This window comes from Mobula birostris, chromosome 9 (genome assembly GCF_030028105.1).
Source record: "Mobula birostris isolate sMobBir1 chromosome 9, sMobBir1.hap1, whole genome shotgun sequence".
NCBI classification, from domain to species: Eukaryota; Metazoa; Chordata; class Chondrichthyes; order Myliobatiformes; family Myliobatidae; genus Mobula; species Mobula birostris.
In genome coordinates this window covers 140,447,008-140,472,781 of record NC_092378.1, presented here as the reverse complement: position 1 = coordinate 140,472,781, position 25,774 = coordinate 140,447,008, and the positions used below count along the sequence as shown (strand labels likewise).

The 25,774-nt window shown below is 43.6% G+C and overlaps 1 protein-coding gene and 1 long non-coding RNA gene across 4 annotated transcripts in view; one reads left to right on the top strand and one right to left on the bottom strand.

Annotated features, from left to right (window-relative positions):
* The window catches only part of LOC140203135 (cytoplasmic phosphatidylinositol transfer protein 1-like), a 252,355-nt gene extending 244,012 nt beyond the window's left edge, over window positions 1-8,343 (bottom strand). Inside the window, exons 1-2 of the mRNA XM_072268988.1 lie at window positions 7,698-8,343; window positions 2,839-3,113 (exon numbers count right to left, since the gene is read on the bottom strand). Coding sequence (XP_072125089.1) covers window positions 2,839-2,886 — 48 coding nt within the window. The 5' untranslated portion in view covers window positions 2,887-3,113; window positions 7,698-8,343. The remainder of the gene's footprint in view (window positions 1-2,838; window positions 3,114-7,697) is intronic.
* LOC140203136 (uncharacterized) overlaps window positions 4,072-25,774 on the top strand; it is a 92,258-nt gene continuing 70,555 nt past the window's right edge. For 2 of the 3 annotated variants that reach the window (XR_011887292.1, XR_011887293.1), the window contains exons 1-2: window positions 4,072-4,475; window positions 9,557-9,699. This is a non-coding gene — a long non-coding RNA (uncharacterized lncRNA). Of the gene's footprint in view, window positions 4,476-9,556; window positions 9,700-10,099; window positions 10,293-25,774 lie in introns of those variants that run through there. The other variant, XR_011887294.1, reaches the window with a different exon arrangement.

Genomic DNA, 25,774 nt, shown 5'->3' with positions numbered 1-25,774 from the left:
ACTGAACGTCTTGACCACGTTTACATGTTTTTATGCTTTAAGTTGCTTTCACATGATTGGCTGATTAAATATTTGCATTAGCAAGGTATACAGGTGTACCTAATAAAGTGGCCACTGTACATTGCCTGGAGTAGAAACAATCTTGAAGAAGGAAGAAAACAAGTACCACTTAAATGCAACACTCTCTGCACAGACACATTATACAGTCAAACTCATTACATCCAAATTTTATCTGAAAGAGGAAGGTTATGACATAACCTAAACTCTGTAGTAGGGGAAATATTCCACTGCTTAATCATCACTCTTTGTCATCAGTATTGCCTTACAGAATCAACCACAGAACTTATATTTAGAAAAAGCATACAGAAGATTTGGAACTTTGTATGTTGGGCCATTACAGTGAATTATGCATCAAACTGTGCATTGTGCCAGGCAAATCAGCCCATCCAAACTTTTCCAGCATTTATGCTCAACTCAACCAGTTCTATTCACCACATCCTCTCTATCACAATCTTGTTTCTTTATCCAGCCTGTATAATGTTCATCTCAGTCACTCCCAATGACAATGAGTTCTCACCAGCCTCCGTGAAGAAATTTTATTTAATCCCTTACTGGATTTATTAATGATTATCTTACATTTATGGCCCCAATACAGACAGAACGTCTTGTCCCTTTCAGCACAATGCTCCAAAGTAATCCATCCCAGCCAGGAATTTAACAAACCCATAACATAAAGAGTAAGTTAATTCCCTGCTGCTTCTACTCTAGTGAGGTAACTAGACTGGGCTGAACTTGTAAGATAGTGAGGTTACCTTCATACTTCACTAAGGTAGCTAAATTGGATCATATTTGTAGACCGTAACAAAATAGCCAGACAGGGTCAAATATTTAAGTTGTAGTACCATAATGGCATCAGTAAACAGATTTCTTTTAAGAAAGGCTAAAAAATTATTATCTGAATTTTTAGAAATCTTTGGTCTGGTACAATATCACCTGAAACATTTTTTTTATTCAGCATTAACAACAGAGATTCATGATCGCTTCCTGATAGTAACTTATAGTAACTTATAAAATTATAAGAGACACAAATAGGATAGATAGTCCTTTTTCCCAGGAGAGTAATGTCAAATCATAAAGGGCACAGATTTAAAGAGAAGTTTTGAGGGAAGTTTAAAGGAGATGGTGCAGGGAAGTTTCTTCTTACACAGAAAGAACTAGAACGTGCTGCTAGGGGAAGTGATACACGCAGATAACCACAAGGGCGCTTCAGGCAAGCATGCAAATATGCAGGGACTGGAGAGACCACATACGGGCAGATGGGGTTAGTTTAATTTCAAGGATCAATTTTATTCGCCATATACCTTTACATGCATTAGGAATTTGCTGAGGTGTGTTGGCGCGACATACTACAAAACATAACAACGTTCAACAATTACAACAATAAAGAGTTATATAAAAAATAAACTTAGAAATATAGATATGGAATAAAATGGGCACAAATACATAAATACCATCATGCATTCCAGAAGATGGCGAGGTGCTCGGATGCAGCAGCTTCTATGGGGCCAATCAAAGGTGTTATTGTCTTTTTTCAACTTTCTTTTATAATGGCAAGTCCCTAGTTAAAGTACTGCACATCCACCCCATCGCCGACTAGCTCATTGATGGAGAAATTAAAGGAGCTGGATGGTGTGGATCGTGCTGCTGGCTGCGTCAGAGAGGCTTTGGAGTGGATGCACGAAGGTGGTGTGCAGTCTAACAGCAAGTGATCATCTTAGTCACTACTCTTGTGATCACAAGACCCTGTTGGATGTTGTTAATGTGGAACGCAACAAGCCCGGTTGTCTGGTTTACTGGCGAATGGCAGGGCCCGACAGTGGGGTCTCAGTCAGAGCGAGGGCTAGGACACAAGCCACGATATCACCCATTTGCAGCTGCCCAGGAGAGAAGCGTCAGAGTCGGTACTCTCCACCAGACTGCCAGAGGCGGTATTGCGCGGTGTACACACTGGAGTCAGTGCTGCACTCCCACATTTGCCAGGCAGAAGACAAGATGTATTGTGTTTTACTGCACACTGCTGTAACATTCATGGACTTGGACTATTTTTTGTGTCGCTATATCTTATTGTTGTCTTATATGTGCTATGTGTGCCTTGTGCTGTGTATGACTGTTAGTATTGTGTTTTGCACCTTGGCCCCGTAATAACGCCGTTTCCTTTGGCTATATACATGGGTGCTCGTGTATAGTTGAAAGACAATTAAATTAGAACTTGAACAGCAATGTAAACAACATATAAAAAGTAGTTTTAAAGTGTTTACAGTGCAGTGATTGAGGTAATAGAGGGGTGGGGTTGGCTAACTAGAATGATTGATCAGATTAAATGTCTGGGGGAAGAAACTTTTAAAATGGTGTGAAGTTTCTGTTTTAATAGCCCTATCACACTTTGCAAAACAGAGCTTCTGGAAAATGCAGGTTACTGAGTGGGTGATGTCCACCTCTTTGTCCTGGACACATAATTTGACATCGCATTCAGCACAAACATAGTGAACTGAAGTGTTGCACTGTGCCATGTTGTCCTTAACTGAAATGAGTTGTACTGACTTCCATAGTCACCCCCAAAGAGACAGATTAGTATAATTCATGTGCCTGTGTGTACACAGGATTTCTAAGTAATCCATTTCAAATGAAAAATCAAACACTTTCAGCCTATCCTTAAATGCAAATAACAAAAATAGTTTCAATTTTTTTCACCCTCAAAATTCACAAGTAAGTTCTAAGTTCTCATCCCAAGACTATACAGGAAGTTATAACCATATAGTGATAATTGGAACCACTAACCTCTTCCACAGTGAGAGGCATGCAGATCCTGTATTCTTTCAGTAACATAGTGGTGTGTCAGTCTGGGAGGAATAGAAAGTTGTTGAAGGCACTCTTAGAGGATCACTTCTGAAACCACTGCTGCTTAACTGATGTCATGCATTTAGTCCCGTCAACCACTTGATGGGTTTTAAAAAAATCAGCCGTGCTGGGTCTACAGTCACGCGGCGGCGAAATGCTGCAGCAAACCTCAACCCCGTGGGACGCGGGGTTTAAAAGTTCAGCTTTTTGTTATTCTGCAGAAAGAGGGAAAAGAAGAACACAAGCCGATTTAAAATAGGTAACTGACCTCACAAAAAAAGTGTATTTAAAGTAAAACTAGAGAAAATGGCAACGCTATATTGTAATGCAACTGCTGAAGTAAACAAACCAAGTCGGCAGTAAGGGTTAGATAAATCATCTTTTGGTAAAGGTCAGGAATCAGTTCTTGAGAGTGACACAATGACGCAACAACAGCGAAGCTTTGAAGCGGTAAACACTCCTGCTCTAAACGTCTATAGCAAAGTTACCAGCCCAACACTTTCCCGCAGGCCAGACACTTAAATGATCTCCAGAGCGCTCAATGGATTACACATTTTACTGAAGCAAATGTGTGAAATATTAGCGGTCGATATTTTGGAAAATGCAACATAGATGTAGCCGCCCTGGGGATGAACTAAAAGGTTTGCTCTTTCCTCACTCAGATCAATCTTTTCAATTCAATTCAAAACTCTCCGAAAAAGTCATCTAAAGCACACGCGCACACAAATGCTGGAGGAACTCAGCAGGTCCGGCAGCATGTGTGAGAAGGAATAAACAGTCGACATTTCGAGCCGAGACCCTTCATCGGGACTCGTCAGCACAGAATCCCATGTTTTTTTTTAAATCCCGAGGAATAAAAAAGAGAAATATTTTAATAAAAGATTATTTTAATCACTAGTTTTTTTTGCTGTTTTGATCTGTGGACAGTCTCATCATAAATAGGAATAAAATGGTTCAGTTGGAACAATTTTATTTCCAACAATACTGAGTTTACTTAAGTACCTGTTTTATTTTCCATTCCGTCATTTAACATCGACATATCAAGTTTTATTTTCTGTGTACAAACGTGTACAGGAATTTAAGTGTGACGAGTGTCAGAAGTCCATGTCAAACGTGTTTAATGATGATCGGCCACCCCCCCCCCCCACCCCCTACTTCGTCTCCACACCCTCTACTCCCGTTTGTACTTGAGCGAGTTTGTATTTGAGAGTTTACCGAAATGAGTACCAGTTTGAATAGTTCTCTACTTTCAATGACTCCCGCTGCCAGCTGCCCTGAACTTTCCCGCCTCTCCCGACACCAGCATCGCAGTGGAAGGCATTGCGCCCTCGAGCACTCACACCGGCGCCCCCCGTGAACCCGACCCGACCCGCCCGCACGGCAGCTCCTTTCCCGCACTCCGCACCAAGGTGCAATTCTGTCAGCGCCCACTCTGCCGCTCGGCAAACATCAGCAACACCGTGAAAGGTGAAACGTTTAAGGGTAAACTTGTTCACTCAGAGGGTGGTGAGCGTGTGGAACGAGCTGCCAGCGGAAGCGGTGGATGCGGGTCCGATTTCAACGCAAGAGAAAATTGGGTAGGTACATGGATGGCAGGGGTCCGGGTGCAGGTGGGTGGACCTAGGCAGAATAATAGTTAGGGAGTGATTAGATGGGCTGAATGGCCTGTTTCTCCGCTGTATGACTCAACCGTACTCCCTTCGAACCTTGTGCCCACTGGAACCAAACTCACAGGAGCGGTGGAGGGGGAAGGGAGCGTCGTTTCAACCTAGCCGGCGGCCCAAACCAGTGTTTACGTCTCGACACGAAAACTCTCCTCTTTATTTAAACCCTAATCCCGCTCGCTGCTGAAAGTATCAATGTCTCGCCACGTTTATTCATGAATGGTCAGGATTAAATCTAGTCAATGCACTCATTCAATAGTTTGTTCAACAATTAAATCTAAAGTTTTACCGTCACATTTAGAATCATTTGTAGCTGTTTAATATTTGCTGTCAAATATTTATGTACTAAGATTTACAACAGCATTTCTGCAGTTCTAAATTTTACAACAGAAAAAAAAACAAAAAATCGTGATTTATTCGGGTTTTTAAGTCCCATTCAATGGAGAATACAACAATGCTCTCTTTATCAAAAAAAAACATGACTTTAAAACATGCTAAATTGTATAATGTCTCACTACACACTCTGGGATAGCCTCTCACGTTTTATGAAGGAAAGAATTTCACTGCTTAGTACCCAGTTTACATCACTGCACACTGAGTTCTGTCAGCGACCAACGCTAGCAACTCCCTTCCTTAACCACTCAACTTGCCAACACAAAAATTCCCGAGTACCAAAAAAAAACAAATCAGTGGAATTTTTCAGTGAATAGTCGACCTGTTCTTAGAAAAGGTCATTGACCTGAATTGATAAAACTGTTCCTCTTGCCATAGAAGCTAACGAATCTGCTGAATGTTTGCAGCATTTTCCCTTCCTCAGTTAATATATATCTTACAATGGTGCAGTTTTACCTCAGAGAAGCAATCAGAAGCATTTACTAGGCATTGACATTCTAAAATAAATTACACACACAATTATCTTCAGTCAAAGTAAATTTATTATCAAAGTACCTATATGTCACCACATGCTACCTTGAGATTTATTTTCTTTCAGGCATTTACAGTAAAATAACAGAATTTATGAACAATTACACTTAAACATGAAAGGCTTCTATTGAGTGGATGTGGAGGGGATGTTTCCTACAGTGGGAGATTCTGGGACCAGAGGGCACAGCCTCAGAATACAAGGATGTCTCTATAGGATAGAGATAAGGAATTTTTTTTAGCCAAATGGTGGTGAATCTGTGGAATTCATTTCCACAGACAAATGTGTAGGCCAAGTCATTGGATAAATTTAAAGTGGAGGTTCATAGGTTTGACCCGGATCTGGGCCGTACCCTCCAAATATCCGGACCTGCCTCTCGGTTTATTTCCACTACCTTACTTTCCATTTTATATTTACGATTTGTAATTTAAATTTTTAATATTTACTATCGATTTGTACTTCAGGGAGCGGGAAGCGCAGAATCAAATATCCCTGTGATGATTGTACATTTTAGTATCAATTGTTTGGCGACAATAAGGTATAAAGTAGTCATGGCATCAAAGGTTATGGGGAGAAGGCAGGAGAATGGGGCTTAAAGTGAAAATAGATCAGCCATGATGAAACAGCTAGGCACATTCGATGGGCCAAATGGCCTGATCCTGTTCCAATGTCTTATGGTCTAAAGAAAGTCTGGCATTGGAGGCACAGGAGAGTGCAGATGCTGGATTCTGGAGCTACCAAGAAAAACTGCTGGGTGAACTCAGCAGTCCAAGCAACATCTGTGGTGGCAAACAGATGGTGACCATTTCAGTTCAAGAGCCTACTTTTATGTATTCTTTGTCCGAGTATCATAAACATGAGGCAACTTAAATACTGTGCAGGGTTAACTGCAAGATGGAGGTTTTCTCCCCGCTTAAGCTATCTCTGTCTGGAAATACTTAACTCCACTGCAGTTCTGTGGGCTCCGATGTGGCCAATCTGGGATGCATAATCTCCGCTATAAATGGAACAGGAGGTGTGAGGTGGGACGGATGGCTGAACGTGGCTGCTCCTTCTATTGTGTACAGTTGGCTTCTGACGGAAGAGCTCCAAGTTCTCAGTCTCATCCTGAATGCTCCTTCTCCATTTTGGATGATCATGAACTAGGGAATCCTGTGAGGTCGGGGTGGGGGGGGGGGGCACTCACATCCATGAATGCTTTCCTCTGGCCAACTGTTAATCTCTTACCACAAATCTGCATACAACAGAATGGCCGCTTCAGCAGAACGGTGTTGGGCATATGGAGGATGTGACCTGCCCGTTGCCGCCAAATTAAATCGGGACGGCCTCAAGGCGGGAGATGCTGACTTGGGAGAGGTTGTTTACTTTGAGTCACTTATTCTGCCAGTAAACTTGGATCATTTAGAGAAACAACATTAGTGTATAAATGTGCAGATGCATCCGAGACACACATTAAATGTGGATAGAGATTTCATCCGTTCGAATAGCTTACGTGTAACATTACATGAACGTGCAGACATAACAGTTAAAAGGACAACTTAGGAACTTCATGCGTTTATAAAAAGCAGGGATGACATAAATTATCGTTATTTATGAAGTAACTAAGAGCATATAAAATTATGCATGCGTCTATGGAGATGTATATTTTGACAACCTGGGTATTGCGCACGCCGTGCTCACACACACACACGTTTATATAAAACAATGGCATAGATTATCGATATTTATAAAATAACTATTAGCACGTAATAGTGTGCATGGGTCTATGGAGATGTATACATAGACAACTTAGGTATCACACACACGTTTATATAAAAACATATGACATAAATGATCGATATTTATGAAATACAAGCATGTAATAGTTTGCATGTGTCTGTGGAGATGTGTGCATGTGCCTGCTGTCATCCCTGTATCACTTAAGCTGCTGGAGTTGCCTCGGTTGTACGATCTCAGACACAATGCTTTGCATCTTCAGTTAACAGCCATACAACGTACCTAAGGACTGCCTAGCTCATACAGAAAACCCCCACGCGATATCCACAAAAAAGAGCTTTAAGAGCGTAGTAACTACACGCACAGCAAAGTCACGGTCACATTGTTCAATAATGCGCTTTGAAAAGATAAACTAAAACGGCCTGAAATAATTAAATACAATATCCAAATACTGCCCACGCTGCGAACAAAGCACGAGTGAACCGCAGATAATTTACCAGAAAGTGCGTCCTTCGGATAAAACTGCAGCATTGGGAAACTTCACCCTCGCTCTCCTGCCTCTCTCGGAGTCTCTCGCTAGTGTGCGGCGAATAGAAGTCTCGGGGAACCGACACACGGATCGAAGAATTAAATATACCAAAAAAGAGAGAAAGAACTAAAGTGATGCTTTTAGTTTGCACACTCAAAGATGCATGCTCAGGCTCGGCAAATGTTGCCCTTCCGGCAGTGCGGAAACTTTCTCACTGGGTTAGACAGGCCATCAGCTTGCATTCTTTACGATTCACTCCGTGTTCTGAGCCTCAATCCCCGAGCTGTGTTGAGAGTGGCCGCACCGTTGCGTCCTCCAGCTCCGTTCAACTCTCCATGGTTGAACAGCGTTGCTCTTGACTCTTTAACTCTTCCCCTGCCTTTATATCTATTGATTTCTCTTTCTCTTTCTCTCTCTCTCTCTCTGTCGCTCTCGCTCTCCCTTCAGCAACGTGACTGAAACCCCCAACTTCTCGACGATTCCTTTTCCTCCACTCTCAGGACCCGTTGTGGGATGTCGAGAAAGAGCCTGCTGGCAAAGCAAGGGGTAATAAAAAAGGAAAAAAACCCTTCAGAGGTTTAACAATGCGGTCCCCGGGACTGGGGTGTAGCATTTTGCTCTTAAGGATGCACACTCCTACCTCCTACAGGAAATATTCTGCAATTGCAAATTCCGGGTGACCCAAACCTGCAAAATCAATGTGCCTCAAACTGAAACCCCGCTCCTGGGACACACCGAGGGTCTATTTGCATAGTTTGCTCTTAAAGAAATTAAAATTAGGGTACAATCCAATTAACTAGGCCGGTTTTGCATTGGAGGTTTGCATATTCAAATATGCCAAGTATGTAGAACGCTCACTGTGAAAAAAGTCTTTTAAAGACGATAAACAAAATGCTTGAGGGAGAAAAAAGTTTGGACAGCATCTGCCGAGCAAAAAAAAACAGTTAAATGTTGAGGTTGATAAACCTTTTAATTCAGGTCTGTTGAAGAATCTCAGCCTAAAATGTCGGCTCTTTATTCTACTCCATAGATGCTGCCTGACCTGCTGCCACTCTATTTATGTTCAAATTCAGTATAAGAGATATTATATTTCTGCTGAAAGGTTATTGGTCTGACAAGTTAGGTCCGTTTCTCTTTCCACAGATGCTGCCTGATGTGACGAATAATTCCAGTATTTGCACTTGTTTTTAAATCTTGCAGTTTTCTGGCCAGTCTAGCAAATTAGCTGTGGTAAACCATGTATATATGTTGTAACTCGGTTACCTGTCTGGACACACCCCTCTGCTGACTGTCCCTGTGGCTTCTCCCACAGAGTCCTGTATAAAGGTGTTTGCCTTGCCCCTCCCCCTCAGTCCGGGGGCAGACACTCACTGTGGAGGTGGTATTGTACAGCGAATAAAAGCCTTTCAGTATTTTACCAAACCTCAGTCTTTTGGAGTAATTGAAGGTGCTTCATTCGCATTCCCCCCCCCCCATGTTCTTTTTATCAGAAACCCAACAAAATCAAATAAAAGATTGAAAAGATAAAATGAAATGGATGATGCAAGCCTGGGATCTTAAAGGAAAGAAAACTGCAGATGCTGGAAATATGAGATGAAAACAAAAAGAAATAATGGAAACACTCAGCTGGTCAGTCAGCATCTGTGGAATGAGAAACAGAGTCAGCATTTCAGGTTGGAGACCTTTTGTCATAAACACCCAAAACATTATCTCTCTGTTTCTTTTTTATCTATTCTAAGTAGATATATTTCTATTTTTATATCTATTGCTAGTAGATATATTTCAACCATTTGTTTTAATCTTTTCAATCTGTTTTTTTTTGTTTAGGGTGCTTTCTTAAAAATATTTAATGGGTACTGGCCCCTGTAGTATCCAGGACATCTTCAAGGAGTGGTGCCTTAGGAAGGCGGTGTCCATCGTTAGAGATCCCCATCACCCAGGACATGCCCTCTTCGTACTGTCACCATCAGGTAGGAGGTACAGAAGCCCGAAGGCACACACTCAGTGATTCAGGAACAGCTTCTTCCCCTCTGCCATCCGATTCCTAAATAGACATTAAACCCATGAACATTACCTCACTATTTTTTATTTCTGTTACTTTGTATTACCTATTTCAACTTAACTATTTAATAGACATATATGTACACTTAATGTAACTCAGTTTTTTTCTCTATATTTATTATGTATTGTACTGCTACCGTAAAATTAACAAATTTCATGACCTATGCCAGTGGTATTAGATCTGATTCTGATTCAGATTCTGAAAAAAAACATGCCATATCTGCAGGAGAGTAAACAGAGTTAATGCTTCAAGTACTTGTGTCAAAGGGTTTCCAACATGAAATGCTGTCTCCGTTTCTCTTTCCATAGATCCTGCCTGACCAGCTAAGTGTTTCCCAGCAATTTCTGTGGGTTTATAAGTGTAGTGGTTTAAAGAAGAGAAATTGGCGATATACTAACTACAGTAGTACATTGTAGTTAGTACATAACAAGTACACACACTTTGAAGAAGAGATGGCAAGTTGCATTTGAATATTTTTGTTAAAGTTTTACTTTTCAATGATTTAAAATGGGCCAATATACTGTGCTATAAATAATTTCTTGCAATTAACCATTCCTCTGGATCTGGAGGCTTATACTACTGATAACACAGTTTCCCTATTTATTGCATCAAAACCCCTCCAGAACATAGAACTGTGCAATACAGTACAGGCCTTTCAGCCCACAGTGTTGCACTGACCTTATCCATGATCAATCTAATCTTTCTGTCTTATGCAGACCGTGACCCTCCAATTCTCATACACCCACATGCCTATCGAAGAATTTCTTAAACGTCCCTAATGTATCAGCCTCTACCACCACTCCTGGCAGTGAGTTTCAGGCACCCACCACTCTCTGTGTAAAAATTAACTCTGTCACCTCAATTAAATTTCTCTCCATTCACCTTAAATGGATGTCCCGTCGCATTGCCCCCCATGGGCACCCTAGGATTAAGGCACTGGCTGACTACTCTGTCTATGCCTCTCATAATCTTATACACCTCCATCAAGTGCCATTCATCCTCCTTCATTTCAAAGTGTAAAGCACTAGCTCGCTCTAACTTTCCTCATTGGTCATGTTCTCCAATTCAGGCAGCATCCTGATAAATCTCCTCTGCACCCTCCCCACAGCTTCCACATCCATATAACGAGGTTCCAGAAATGAGCACAATACTCCTAGTGTGGTCAAACCAGAGTTTTATAGAGCTCCGACATAACTTCTCTGTGCTTGAGTTCAATCCCTTGACTAATGAAAGACAACGCGCCACTGACCTTGTTAGTCACCCTATCAACTTGTGCTCCATAGGTGATGTCTAACCTTCTGAGTTTCTCCAGCATTTTCGTGTGTTGCACTAGCAACTTGCATGGCAACTTTGAGATATCTGTGGAATTGAACCCCAAGATACTTCTGTTCCTCAACACTGCTAAGAATCCTATCATTATCCTACTCCTCCACCTTGAAGTTTGATCTTTCAAGGTTGAACGCCACCTGCCATTTTTCTGCCCATCTCTGCATCCTGTCAATGTCCCACTGTAATCTATGACAACCTTCTACACTGTCCACAGCTCCACCAACCTTCATGTCATCTGCAAACTTGCTAACCCACCCTTCAACTTCCTCATCCAAATCATTTATAAAAATCAAAAAGAATAGGCAATCCAGAACAGATACCTGTGGAATGCCACTGGTCAATGACCTCCAGGCAGGATATGTTTCATCTGCTGCCACCCTCTACCTTCTGTGGGCAAGCCAATTCTGAATCCACGCTACCAAGTTTCCATGGATCTCTTGCCTTTGAATATTTCTTTCAACTCTCTCTTAAGCTTTCACACTTTAAGAATACTCCCGATTCTCAATCCCATTCTTCTATGTGATGACAGAAATATTGAGGTAAATCTCCTCCATGTCTTCTCTCAGGCCATATCATCATTCCTCAAGATGACTATAATAACCAAGCTGGACACCATCTGGAGTTTCATGAACGTTTAACATTGTTTCCTTGCTGATATAGAGTCATAATCATAGAGTAGTACAGTGCAGAAGTAGGTCCTTTGACTTATCAACACACGCAAGATACTGGAGGAACTCAGCAGGCCAGGCCGCATCCATGGAAAAGAGTTAAACATTTCAGGCCACGGCCCTTCATCAGGACTGGAGAAAAGAGATGGGAAGTCAGAGAAAGAAGATAGGGGGATGGGAGGAAGAAATACAAGTTAGTAGGTGATAGGTGAAACCAGGAGAGGGGGAAGGGTGAAGTAAAGAGCTAGGAAATTGACTGGTGAAAGAGATAAAGGGCTGGAGAAGGGAGAATCTGATATAAGAGGACAGAAGGCAATGGAAGAAAGGGAAGGGGGAAGAGCACCAGAGGGAGGTGATGGACTGGTAAGGAGATAAGATGGGAGAGGGAAATGGGAATGGGGAATGGTGAAGAAGAGGGGAGGCCATTACCAGAAGTTCAAGAAATCAATGTTCATACCATGGGGTTGGAGGCTACCCAGATGGAATATAAGGTGTTGTTCCTCTAGCCTAAGTGTGGCCTCATCATGACAGTAGAGGAGACCATGGACTGAGATTTCGGAATGAGAATGGGAAGTAGAATTAAAAGGTGGCACTGCGAGCTCCAGCTTTTTCAGGCGAATGGAGTCTAGCTGTTTGGTGACACATCTCTCAAACTATGTTGGTTCTCATCAATATACAGGAGGCCACACCAGGAGCACTGGATACAGTAGATAACTCCAGCAGACTCACAGGTGAAATGTCGCCTCACCTGGAAGGACTGTTTGTGGCTCTGAATGGTAGTGAGGGAGGAGGTGTAGGGGCAGGTGTAGCACTTGTTCCATTTGCAAGGGTAAGTGCCAGGAGGGAGATCAGTGGGGAGGGACGAATGGACAAGGGAGTCACGTAGGGAGTGATCCCTGCAGAAAGCAGAAGGTGCAGGGTGGGGGTGATAATGTGCTTGGTGGTGGGAACCTGCTAGAGATGGTAGAAGTTACAGAGAATTATGTGCTGGGCGCAGAAGCTGGTGGGGTGGTAAGTGAGGACAAGCAGAAGGGTGGCAGGAGGATGGGGTGAGGGTAGACGTGTGTGAAGTGGAAGAGATGTGGTTGAGGGCAGGGTTGATGGCGGAGGAAGGAGAAGAAGGAGGATATCTCTTTATTTCAGAAATGAAAACCCTCATCCTGAGAGTAGGTGTGGTGGAAACAAAGGAATTGGGGGGGGGGGTGGCATTTTTGCGACTATCAGCCCCTCCCCCTTGGGCCCACGTATTGTGCCAACCTTTTAACCTACCCTTCAGATCAATCTAGCCCTCCTTCTGACAGAGCCCTCCACTTTTCTATCATCCATGTGCCTATCTAGGAGTTTTTTAAATGCCCCTAATGTATCTGCCTCTACCACCACCCATGGCAGGGTATTACACACGCTCACCATTCTCTGACACCCCCCTTATACCTTCCTCCAATCGTCTTAAAATGATACCCTCTGGTATTAGTCATTTCCACCCTGGGAAAACGTCTCTGGTTGTCCACTTGATCTATATCTTTCATCATCTAGTACATTTCTAGCAAGACATGTCTCATTCTCCTTTCGTCATCCAAATACCTTTTGACATCCAGAGTTTCCTCATCTTGCCGTTTTTTTGCCTGTAGTTATAATCCGAAGGTCCCTTGTGCTTTTTGAGCAAACTATGCAATTCATTCTGCTGCTTTCAAAAGCTTATTTCCCTTTGAAAGCCAAAAGATGCTCCTGAATAATGTATTGTTGGTCAACAATAGGGACTGTGGGCCATCCATTCCACAAATGCTGACAGGTGGAAATTGCTTTGCACATGTCTCAGAAGTCTTCAGAGCAGGAAGAATCAAATTTATCATCTGCCATTCGTTTGACCTCATCCAACATTGCTCACACTTTTGGTGAGTATTGCAAAGGACCATGACCCAAAGCAGCAGTCTCTGATGAGGCACAGTGCTATCAAAATGGCAAAATCAGATCAAAGGTCAAAATCATTAATTTTGACTCGGGTATGTTGTTCCTCGTCCTAAACTTGAAATTAAACATTGCAAATACTTTGCAGAGCCCAAAAAATGGCAAAGTCAACATGACATAAGCACATATTATAGAGTCAGTGTATATGAATTACAGTCCTTGGAAAGCAATTATTTTTATATCTTTACAGCCCCAATTGAGTTGCGACTTCAAGGGTGGAAACCATTGGATAAAGCCCAGCCAATCTACACAACTAATCAGCCAGTGGTGTAGTGCCATTAGCGCTGGACTTCAAGGCGAATGGTCCGAGGTTCAAATCCGGCTAGTTCCTTACACACTTCCCATCGGTGCTGGGTTGAGCATTGAGCTAGCCAGTCGGCCTCATAAAATGCAGACACAATTCTAAAAAGGTGGCAGGGTTGCTGCCCGAGGCATGGGGATGAACACAAATCTGTACAATTATTTGTCCAGCCTCTGGGCTGACCTTGTTGCTCATAATTGTGGTATTGATAGTCCCAAATGACTGACAAAAATCTTTTGGGCCTAAGAGACCAATTAATTTTCTATTTCCACAAGCACAGTATCTTGTGGGCAGCCCAGCAGTATAGCGATTAGCACAATTGGTAAGACTGAGGTTCAATTCCCGCCACTGTCTATAACGAGTTTGCACATTCTCCCCTTGACTGTGAGAGTTTCCTCCAGTAGCTCCAGTTTCCCACCCCCTCCAACATTCCAAGGATGTCAGGATGTTGATTGAGTTGTAGGCATACTTTGTTGGGGCCAGAAATGTGACACAAACAATGCATTTCAGTATATGTTTTAATGTTTCGATGTACTGGTGACAAATAAAAATAATCTTTATCTTTATCACATTTTGCTATTTTAGAACATTAAACATTAGCCTTGGATCCTTTTCAGAAGTATACTCTGCACAATAACAAGAGCCCGCTTGTAAAATCAGGAAGATTCATCTTCTACTTAAAAATTTCATAAACTTGCATTCAGTTGACTTGTGTCTGTATCAGACAAAGAGTCTATTAAGAAAGCTCTACAGCATTGCAATATACTTCCAACTCCAAAAGTATCATATTTTAGGAAACTGTAAATGAATATTTGGCTTGGAGTTAGTGTTGCAATACTTGGGAAGTATAGGCAATCTTGAACCTATAGTTCCCAAAGCTCTTTTCCAATGGAATTTTCCTGTTTATAGATCATTTAATCAAGAACTCCAGTCTTGTTTTATGAGACTGCTGGGGTGACTAAAAGTTAATTATTTTTGGTTCATTTAAATCTGTTAAATTTTAAAATCATTGATAAAACATTGGCAAGAAATAGTGTTTCTCTTAGGCAATGATCTGTTATAAAACCTAGCCTGATTTACAGTGAAGTAGAAAGCACAGCCAAAATGGAAATAGTTAGGAGCTTGAAAAGGAGGAATAAATTAGACAGCATGGAAAGAACAGGGTAGAATGACCAATTGGATACAACAGCTAATATCACCAAAACAGAATGGCCCTGTTTCAGTGATGTTTTACTGATTGGTGAGATTCTTACGTTCTTTAGACCCTTTCTCTTCAACTTTCTTCCCATGTAAGCTAGGTCTCCAGGCACAGTCTTTAACCAGGAAGATAAGAAACCAAAGCTTGACCCATCTGGTGTCCTGATGAAAGGTCTTAGCCTGAAACATCAACTGCTGTCACTTTTCCATAGATGCTGCCTGGCCTGCTGAGTTCCTCCAGCCTTTTATGTGTGTTGCCTCCCTTTTGATGGTAACTGACACTGCCTCCTCCCAGAACTGCTTTGAGAACAGGTTATGCCATTTCTCCAGAATGACATTGTCAAAGCTGTCAACTCAATTGAAAGACCCTGACATCCATAAACATTCTAAACCCAATAAGCATGAATAATATTGAAAAGTTTTGAATTCTTTAACAAGTTACAAAAATGATCACCAAGTGTAAACACCTGGAAACAATTCAAAACTACCAATCACAATTGAATCAAGGAAATGAAATTACCCCACTAGAACTTCCAGGCTATTCATGTAGCCACGCAGAATAATCAGCTTTTAAGTGAATCACACAGATCATACTCTCGTTGTTGCCCTAGAGGTGTTCTTGGAAGCTTCCGGTGTGCAAAATAACTAGAGAGCTCTCTGTATTAAATCAGAGATACCCTTGTCTTGGAAGGGATTTCACATATCACGACGGATTCTGTTACAGAGTCTGGGTGCGCTCGCAAGGGGTCAGCAATGAGGCTCGTGAGAATGCACATTGCAGCCAATTAGGGTTTCTTGGAGGTTGTATTTAACTCTCTTCCTTTCGCTTCAGTCTTGTCGAGTCTTGACCAAGGCACAGTGGTGGCAACGCTCCCTGCTTACCTTAGTCCATGTTCTGGGAAAGAAGGCAACAATTTAGATTGACGCTGCAAATAAACGTGATTAATTTGGTATTAAGTTACTGTTTCCTCGCTGCAGTGACAGCATTACATTTTGGTTTGTGAGTTTTCGTTAGCCAGCTTATTGGCCCAGCATTTATTATTTTCCTTTTGTTCTGTGCAGTTGTTATTAAAATTCATTCCACTTCTGTGTCTCTCCCTCTGCACTTGCGTCATCACTGAACACCATGCTAACAATACCCGACAATCAAAATGGACCCAGCGGAGAGAGAACAGTTGACCTCAGCCCTGAATTTTGTTGGTCAAGTAGGAGAGAAATTGAAGTCAATGGAGACCAGGTTGACAGAAGTGGCTTACATAGTGCGGCAGCTACTCTCACAGTGGCAAGCTCGGCCCAAACCAAAGTTGGTTGATCAGATGGAGGAGAAGTTAAAGTCAGTGGAGGCTGGGTCGGCTGAAGTGGCTCATGCAGTGCGGCAACTCCTCTCAGAGAAGCAAGCCCAATCCAAGCAAAAAGGAAAGGTCCAACTTTGGTTTAGCAACTCACCACAGACAGCCAGAATCAAGTTACAGCCATTACTGCTCTCACTGATACGGTTCAGCAGCTGTCATCAGGCAGCCAGAATCAGGTGGTAGCTATTACTTCTCTCACTGCTGCTATTCAGCAGCCTTCCACCAGGACAGTCCCACTCCCGGCATCAGTACCTCCCAGGTCAGCCTCTATAGCAATCTCATCAGCCTCAGCCACGGATACACCAATTCCCTTGGGAGCTTCTGGACCTTAACTGAGCTTTCCTCCAGTAACCCTAACTGCTGCAGGAATTTTATCACCCATTGTGAGCCGACTTTCCAAACCCAGCCAGATTGATGTGGTGATGATGCACGTAAACCGGCTTACATGGTGAACCTCTCAGGTAGACCTCCCCCCTCCCCCGCTCAGCCTGTTCAATGTTCTACGGGAACAAGGTTCTTCCGCAGCCTATTCTGTTCAGAAGTTTGTAGTCGAGTTCAACAGACTGTTTGATCTTCCAGTATGTGGTCAGGAGGCTGCCCACCGACTCCTGGACCTGCGCCAATGGAAAGGGTCAATGAGGGACTACGCAGTAAAGTTCCGCACTCTTGCAGTTGAGAGGGGATGGAACGGGAGATCCCACATCAACTGCTTTCCGGCGTGGGCCAAGCACAGGGGTCCGGAATGAGATCACGGTGCATGATGAACAGGTCAGCCTGGATGACCTGACAAATCTGGCCATTTGAATAGACAACCAGAGAACTGTGTGGCCTAGAGAGAGAGAGAATACCCTGAGCCTCCGATCACCACCTGTCTTCACCCTTTCTCTCGTCACCCAGTACACAGGCCACGGAGTAGCCCATGCAGATGCACCTATCTCAGGAGGAATGAGGTCAGTGCAGAAGAACAGCTTGCTGCCTCTACTGTGGCTCTCCAGGACACCTCTGGGCATCATGTCTCAAGTACCCAATAAAAGAACATACCCGTCAGCAAGAAGCAGACATCTGGTGGGTTGATTCTCCCTGCAAGCAACTTCCCCTAATCAAGTAATGCTCCCAACTACTATGTTGTGGGGGTCCCAGACCCATGAACTTCAGGCATTTATTAACTCCAGGACAGCCAGAAACCTCGTGCATATCTCTGGTTCAAAGATGGAGAGCTCCGACTCAGTAATTGAGAGGGAATATCGATGTCAAGGCTCTGGATGGATAGCCTCTGAGCATTAGCAGGATCTACCTTTCCACACACTACCCCTCCAATTTATGCTAGGAGGCAACCATAGGGAATAGCTCTCCTTCTGTCTTGTTGATTCACCTGAACTACCATTGGTGCTTGGCCTTCCCTGGTTATCTCAACACAGCCCACAGACTGATTGGTCCTTACAGGCACTCCGAGCATGGGGAACAGCATGCCCGTCTACCTGCCTGAGTCTAGCTCAAGCCTCTGTCCCCTTATATATCCCCTTGTATGCCAACTGCTGGAGTGGAATGTTCCAGTTGAATATGCTGACCTTCCTGAGGTCTTCTGTAATAAGAAGGCAACTTCCCTGCCTCCGCATTGACCATATCCCTGTGCCATTGACCTCTTATCCGGTACTCGTCTTCCCTGGGGCTGGCTTTTTGTCCTCTTATCCTGAAATGGTGGCTTTGGAAGAACACATCAAGGAAGCATTATCCATCCATCAACCTTGCCTGCAGGAGCGAGCTTCTTTTTAGTGAGCAAGAAATAAGTTCCTTCTCTGCATTGATTATCAGCTGCTCAGTAATATCACGGTGAAGAACCGCTACCCTCTACCCCTGCTGGCCTCTGCATTTGAACATCTCCAGGGAGTAACCATATTCCCCAAGATAGATCTGTGCAATGCTTACAACCCGGTTCACATCCAAGAAGGGGATGAGTGGAAGACAGCCTTCAACACCTCCACTGGCCACTATGAGTACCTCATGATGCCATTTGGTCTGGCCAATGCCTCTGCTGTGTTTCAGACCCTGGTCAACAATGGGCTCTGGGACAGGTTGAATCATTTTTTTTTTGTGTATTTGGATGACATTCTTATCTATTCCCACTCTCGGCAGGAATGCGTCTAGCATGTCCAGAGAGTTCTCAGATGGCTCCTCGAGAATAACCTTTATGCCAACCCGGAGAAGTGTGAGTTCCACAAAGAGCAGGTGTCATTCTTGGGCTACATCGTCTCCCTTTCCGTTGTTCAAACGGGCCCATGTAAAGTTCGGAGTGGGTCAAACCGGTTAGACACTTCATGGGGTTGGCAAACTTTTATCACCACATCATCAGTTCCATAGCGGCTGCCATAAGTGCACTAACCCACAGGACTCCTGTGGACAAGAGAAGCAGACCAAGCATTCTCAGGGTTAAACTCATGCTTCATCACTGCCCCAGTGTTGCACCATCCAAACCCATCTCATCCATTCATCATCAGATGTATCAGATGTTGGCATTGGAGCTGTTCTCTCCCAGTGCCCTTTTGTAGGTAATCGACTGCACCCTGTGCTTTTCTTTCCCATCACGTGACTCATCCTGTAAAGTGTAACTGTTATGTTAGGAACTGAGAACTTCTGGCTGTCAAGGAGGGTTTGGAAACATGGCAATACTGGCTGGAGGGTCAGGGCACCCCTTTCTGGTATGGACAGACCCCAGGAACCTCTGCTACGTCAGTGGTGCTTAAAGAGTCAGTTCTTGTAAAGCCTGTTTGGCTCTCTTCTTCATCCGGTTGAAATTCACCCTCACCTACCATCCTGACAAGAAGAATAACAAGGCCAGTGCTCTCTCCCAGCAGCTTGACATCTCTGAGGACAACACCAATCCAAAGCTTATCCTCCTTTGTTCGTGTAGAGTTGCTCCAATGATTTGGGGAATAGAAAGAGAGGTGAGGGCTGTCCAACAGTCAGATCCGGGACTAGGTGGGGGACTTCTGAACCAACTGTTTCTCGCTGTCACTGCGCACCCCAGAGTGTTGAAGTGGGGTCACTCTTCCCATCTGGTTGGCTATCTGGGGATTCCGTGGACCCTGGAATTTAGAAAGAGATGATTTGGTGGCCATCTATGTCCCAAGATGTTCACACCTTCATCTCTACCTGCCTTCAAGATGCCTTCATCTCTGCCTGTCCCATTTGTGCATAGTACGGGATGTCACATCCGCTCCCTGCTGATCTGCTCTGACCACCTGTGCTTCACTGCCCCTGGTCCCTCCTCTTGGTGGATCTCATCACTTGTCTGACTCTGTCAGATGGGATCGCTATCATTCTGGCAGTTATGGACTGGTTTTCCAAAGCAACCCAGTTCTTGCTCTCCCCAAACTCCCACCAGCTTGCGAAACTGGCACCCTAATGGTTCCGCATGTGTTCAGGCTGCACAGCTTCCCTCAGGACATGGTGCCTGATTGAGGACCACAGTTCAGCACCCATTTTTGGAAGGCCATCTGTTCTCTTTTGGGAGCCACAGCCAGCCTCTCATCAGGGTTCCACCCCTAATCTAATGGCCAGACTGAGAGAGTGAATCAGGAGCTGGAGACAGACAACCCTCCACTACTTTGTCTCTTCCCACCCCACGACCTGGAGCTCCCAACTTGACTGGGCGGAGGTTGCCCACAGTAACCTCCAGTTGTCGTCCACTGGCATGTCTCCCTTTGAATGCCTGAAGGGATTTCAGCCACCGCTCTTCCCTGACTGAGAGATTGACGTGGGAGTTGGACCAACAAATCTCAAATGGAGGCAACGCAAAGCTTCTCTGCTGCACAGTCAGAAGCAAAATCCCAAGAAGGCTGATCAGCTCCGCCAACAGGCGAGGCCTCTCAAGCCAGCGAGAAAGGTCTAGCTGATGTCTAGAGATCTTCCTTTGCGAGTAGAGAGCAACAAGTTAGCCCCATGCTACATGGGACCATTCATAGTGGAGAGTATCAACAGAGCCTCCTATAGACTGCACTCACCTTCATCTACGAAGGTTCAACCAGTGTTGCATGTATCCCAGTTCAAGCCAGTGACTTCTTCCCCCTTTGCTCCTGTCATCCCTCTACCCTTCCTTCCCACTTGGATGGGTCTCTGATCCATTCTGTGCGGCACCTCCTGTCATAACGCTGGGTGTGTGGGAGTGTCCAGTACCTCATGGATTGGGAGGGTTTATGACCAGAGGAACATTCTTAGATTCCAGCTCATGACATCCTGGACAAGTCCCTCATCCGGGATTTCCAACCTGCGCAAGTCTCTGGCATCTTGAGAGCTGCACCTAGGGCTAGGGGCTCTGCCACGGAGTCTGGGTGCCCTTGCAGGCGGGCAGCTGAAAAGGGTCGGCAACGACACTAGTGAAAATGTATATTCCAGCCAAATGGGGCTTTTTTGGTGGCTGTATTTAACTCCTTTCCTTTTTGTTTCAGTCTTGTTGAGTCTTCATAAGCAACAGCAACACTGCCTACTTACCTTAGTCCATATTCTGGGAAAGAAGATTTAGATTGACGCTGAAAAGGAGCGATTATTAATTTGGTCAACACACGCAAAATACTGGAGGAATTCAGCAAGCCAGACAGCATCTGTGAAAAGAGTACAGTTGACATTTCAGCCCAAAACATTGACTGTACTCTTTTCCTATATGCTGCCTGGCTTGCTGAGTTCCTCCAGCATTTTATGTGTGCTGCTTGGATTTCCAGCACCTGCAGACTTTTTCTTGTTTGATCTTAAGGCGGTATTAAGTTACGACTTCTGCATCACAGTGACAGTGTTAGATTTTAGTTTGAGAGTTTCAGTTAGTTTATTATTTTCCTTTTGTTCTGCATAGTTCTTGTTAAAATTCAGTGAGTTGTTCAGTCCACTTCTGTGGTTCTCCCTCTGCAGTTGGGCCATCACCGAACACCGTGACACAGAGACTGTGAGAAGTACGATAGTAATTCTCTTACACTGTCCTTCACAGAGCTATCACAATCCTAATAGACTGGTCCAAGTTTAAGTACACAGTGTATAAACACCGTGAGCATTAGCTTTTTGCAACAGCTGCATAGTACATTACAGATGAGGACAAAAATAAGTTAATATAAACTTAAGTTAACATAATGTATACATAACTTATATGGCGAAATAAACATGACAGTACCAGTGCAGGTTGAGAGAGATCAAAAAAGGTCTGAGACAGTGTTAAGGTCTTTCAGGTCAGTTCAAGAACCTGATACTGCGGGGAAGAAAATGTAGTTGATCCTTGAAGTGAAGGTCTTCAGGCTCCTGTACCTGCTGCCTGATGGCAGCACTAAGAAGAGGATGTGGCCCAGATAATGGTGGTCCAGGTGATAGATGCCACCTTCCTGATTCATCGCCTCTTCTGGATCTCCTCAGTGGTGGGGAGAGCAGTGTCTGTGATGGAACTGGCCAAATTCACTACTTTTGTAGCCTTATCTTCTTCTCTGTAATATGATCCTGTGAGAAGCACCTATGTTCCTGTATAACCTTCCCCAAAAAGCTCTCTGTGTGCATTCTCCTTATCCATATATGGTTGTTGGACATTCACTACATTCCTTTCTTCCAGCTCTGTACATCCACTCTTCTATCTTCATTATTGACTTTATACCATGATTAACCATGATCAAATGGCAGAGCAGACTTGATGGGCCAAATAGCCTAATTCTGCTCCAATGGCTTATGGCCTTAAATCTGACATACACTAAGTAGCCACTTTATTAGGTCCACCTGTACACCTGCCCGGTTATGCAAATACTGTATCTAATTAGCCAATCACATGTCAGCAATTCAATGCAGACATGGTCAAGGGGTCCAGTTGTTGTTTAGACCAAACATCAGAAAAAAGAAGAAATGTGATCTAAGTGACTTAGATTTTTGGTGCCAGACAGGATGAATTGAGTATCATAGAAAATGCTTCCCTTCTTGGATTTTCACATACCACAATATCAAGTTGACGGACAATGGTACGAGGGGCAAACAAAAGCATGCAGTGAACAGCTGCTCTGGGGCCGAAAATGCTGTCAATGAGAGAGGTCAGAGGAGAATGGTCAGGCTGGTTCAAGCTGACAGGAAGGCAACATTAACTCAGATAATCACACGTTACAATGCTGGTGTGCAGAAGAGCATCTCCGAATGCACAACTCATCAAACCTTGAAGTGTATGTTCTGCAGCAGCAGAAGACCATGAACATACACTCAATAGCCACTTTATTGGTACAGGAGGTATCAAATAAAGTGGCTATTGAGTGTACATTTGGAAAAGGATTCTAAATCTTCTAATTGGTTTTGGTCCCTCTTTTTCCATTTTCCTAATTCATTTCAGATGTTTTCAGTTCCATTTTAGGCATCACTAGTTATTACTCAACCATGGGCTTTGCTATTATCCTGTATGAAAATATTTTGGATTTGATCTGAACTCTCTCCATGAATATTTTTCATTTTTTGAAGTTTCAATTTGCAGCTGTTTTGTTTTTCTCTTCAAATATACAAATCCCTCTGCTTTAAATTAGCCGTACCACCAAACTCAATAAGCGCTTCTGTAAGACTATTATAAAACTATTGAATGGTTCCCCAGTGCATTAAGATGGACCTTTGACCTCACAATCTACCTCGTTGTGACCTTGCACCTTGCTGTCTACCTGCATTGCACTTTCTCTGTAACTGTAACACTATTCTACTCTCTGCTATTGACTTCCCTTGTACTACTCAATGCACTGTTATAACGAATTGATCTGCCTGGACTGCAAGCAAGACAAGCTTTTCACTGTACCTCAGTAATGGAGGAGAAGGTGGCGACATGACGCAGCGTGCGCGGCCACTTCGGTGGTGAAGTCTGTTATTTGTCAAGTAGGGGACCGTGCACAATTCTGATTTGATGGAGACAGACGTGAGAGTACAGAGGAACATCTGGAGAAACTTCTGAAATGCCCGCTTTGCTGCCGCTGTTACTGTGTGGTCCGGAATCTCTGGAGGAGAAGGCCCCGAGTCCTTGGCTTTGCTTGTTTTGGCGGCCAGGACGAGGTCGAAGGCGCTTAGCAGAGGATGGTGCTCAGGGACTGGTCGGAGGCTCGAAGTTTTCGGACGGACGGACTCGGTGTCTGCTGTTGTCGGGTGCTTCCAATGCATCAGCAGTTGTCGGTGCCTGGAGGTTTATGGCAGGGAGTTTCTTCCTTTGCCGCCTGCTATCGGGGACTCGGGAGTCAATCGACTTGGGACCTTGAGACTTTTTTTTATCGTGCCCATGGTCTGTTCTTTATCTAATTATGGTATTGCTTTGCACTGCTGTAACTATATGTTATAATTATGTGGTTCTGTCAGTGTTAGTCTTTGGTTTGTCCTGTTTTTCTGTGACATCACTCTGGAGGAACATTGTACCATTTCTTAATGCATGTATGCATTTCTAAATGACAATAAACGAGGACTGAGTGTTCTCATAATCTAATGGTGACAGCAGATAAACCAATTTACATTCGCTAATACATGGTCTATAACAAAGTTTGTTCAGGGGATTTGTGCACAGCCTGTAAAGGCCAGGATTAAGGGTCCAGATCTAGGGTCTTAACCCGGAATGACAACTGTCCATTTCCTTCCACAGATGCTGCCTGACCCACTGAATCCCTCCAGCATCTTGTGCATCGCTCCAGATCCCAGGATCTGCAGTTGCTTGTTCAAAGTAAAATTTATTATCAGAGTGTATGCACGTCACCATATACAACCATGAGATTCTTTTTTCTACGGGTATACTTAGCCAATCTATTGAACAGTAGCTGTACACAGGATCAACGGACAACAAATTGTGCAAATGCAAATATAAGTAAATAGCAATAAATAATCAGCATTCACTGTCCATTTTATTAGACTCTGCTAGACTGTTTCAGAGGTGAAGAATCGGCCACCATGCCATGGATTTGTAGTCACGTATTTACCAGGCCAGGTGAGCGTAGCAGATTGCCTTCCTCGAAGGAGATTAGAGAACCAGATGAGCTCTCTAGCAACACAGACATTTCACTATCACTTACTAAAGATGTAACCACTCTCCCCTAACCGTTGCCAAACCTTTTGTCAAAGTGGATTTACGTTTAAGCCCAATTTGCCATGACTCATAAAGGCCTCATTGAGACGGAAAAGCAGCACAAGTACATCACTCCACACCTGTCTGAGCTGCTGTCTGCTTGAAGCATCTACAAAGCAACTTTACAGACTGTTTCCTCATAGAAAGTCAGGCAGAGGCTGTGTTTTTTTGCTTTTTGTTCCTTCACAGGATGTGGAAACGCTGGCGGTATCACCATTTACTGAGCCAGGTTTTCCCATGGCAGGATCAAACTGACTCACAAAGAAGTTGTTGACCTGTGGAAATTCCTGCAGCCGTGAGCCTGATTCCATGCATTGACCACCCCTGGTTGCCTCTTGAGCCCAGTGGGTGCCAGGCCAATACAGACAGCTGTGAAGAGTTAAGCATGGTACTTGAGTTGGAGGCATGTTTAACCAGAATTGACAAAGAAGTTCAAAGAAGTCTAGAGAGGTTTGTACAAATATCTGGAAGTTTTACAATCACCATTGTTGTTCATTTCAAATTTATTCAATGACATCAATTTAAATCCACAGCTGCTTTGATCAAACATCCAAGGCTCTATGTACATATAACTTAATAATAACATACTTTTTAAAATAATAATTTTGGTACTTGGTAACCCTTTACCATTGAAAAGGGACAAGTCACTCTCCCTGTTAACAATAAACAGGGTTTATTCGACAGCTACCATCCAGCCATGTATTTCTTTGTCTTCTTTTGTGTAAAAAAATTCTATATTAACCATAGGTTGCCATGTACTGATCAGGATGAGGCACTGAACTGTCTTAGAACAGTTAAGAAGTGAATGCTGACCCTTAAAGAAAATGTATGCCTCACACACACTGCTCTTTGTAAAATGGAGACACAAGAGAGAGGAGACGTTGGGAATTTCCCTCAGCCTGCTGTACCAGCCTGTATCGCCTGGTAGCCTCCATTTTAGTTGTATTTCTCATTCTCACCCTAACATGTCCGTCCATGGCCCCCTGTACTGTCAAGCTGAGGTTAGATGCAGATTGGAGGAGCAGCACCTCATATTCCGCTTTGCTAGTCTCCAAGTGGATGTTATGAATATCAATTTCTCTAAC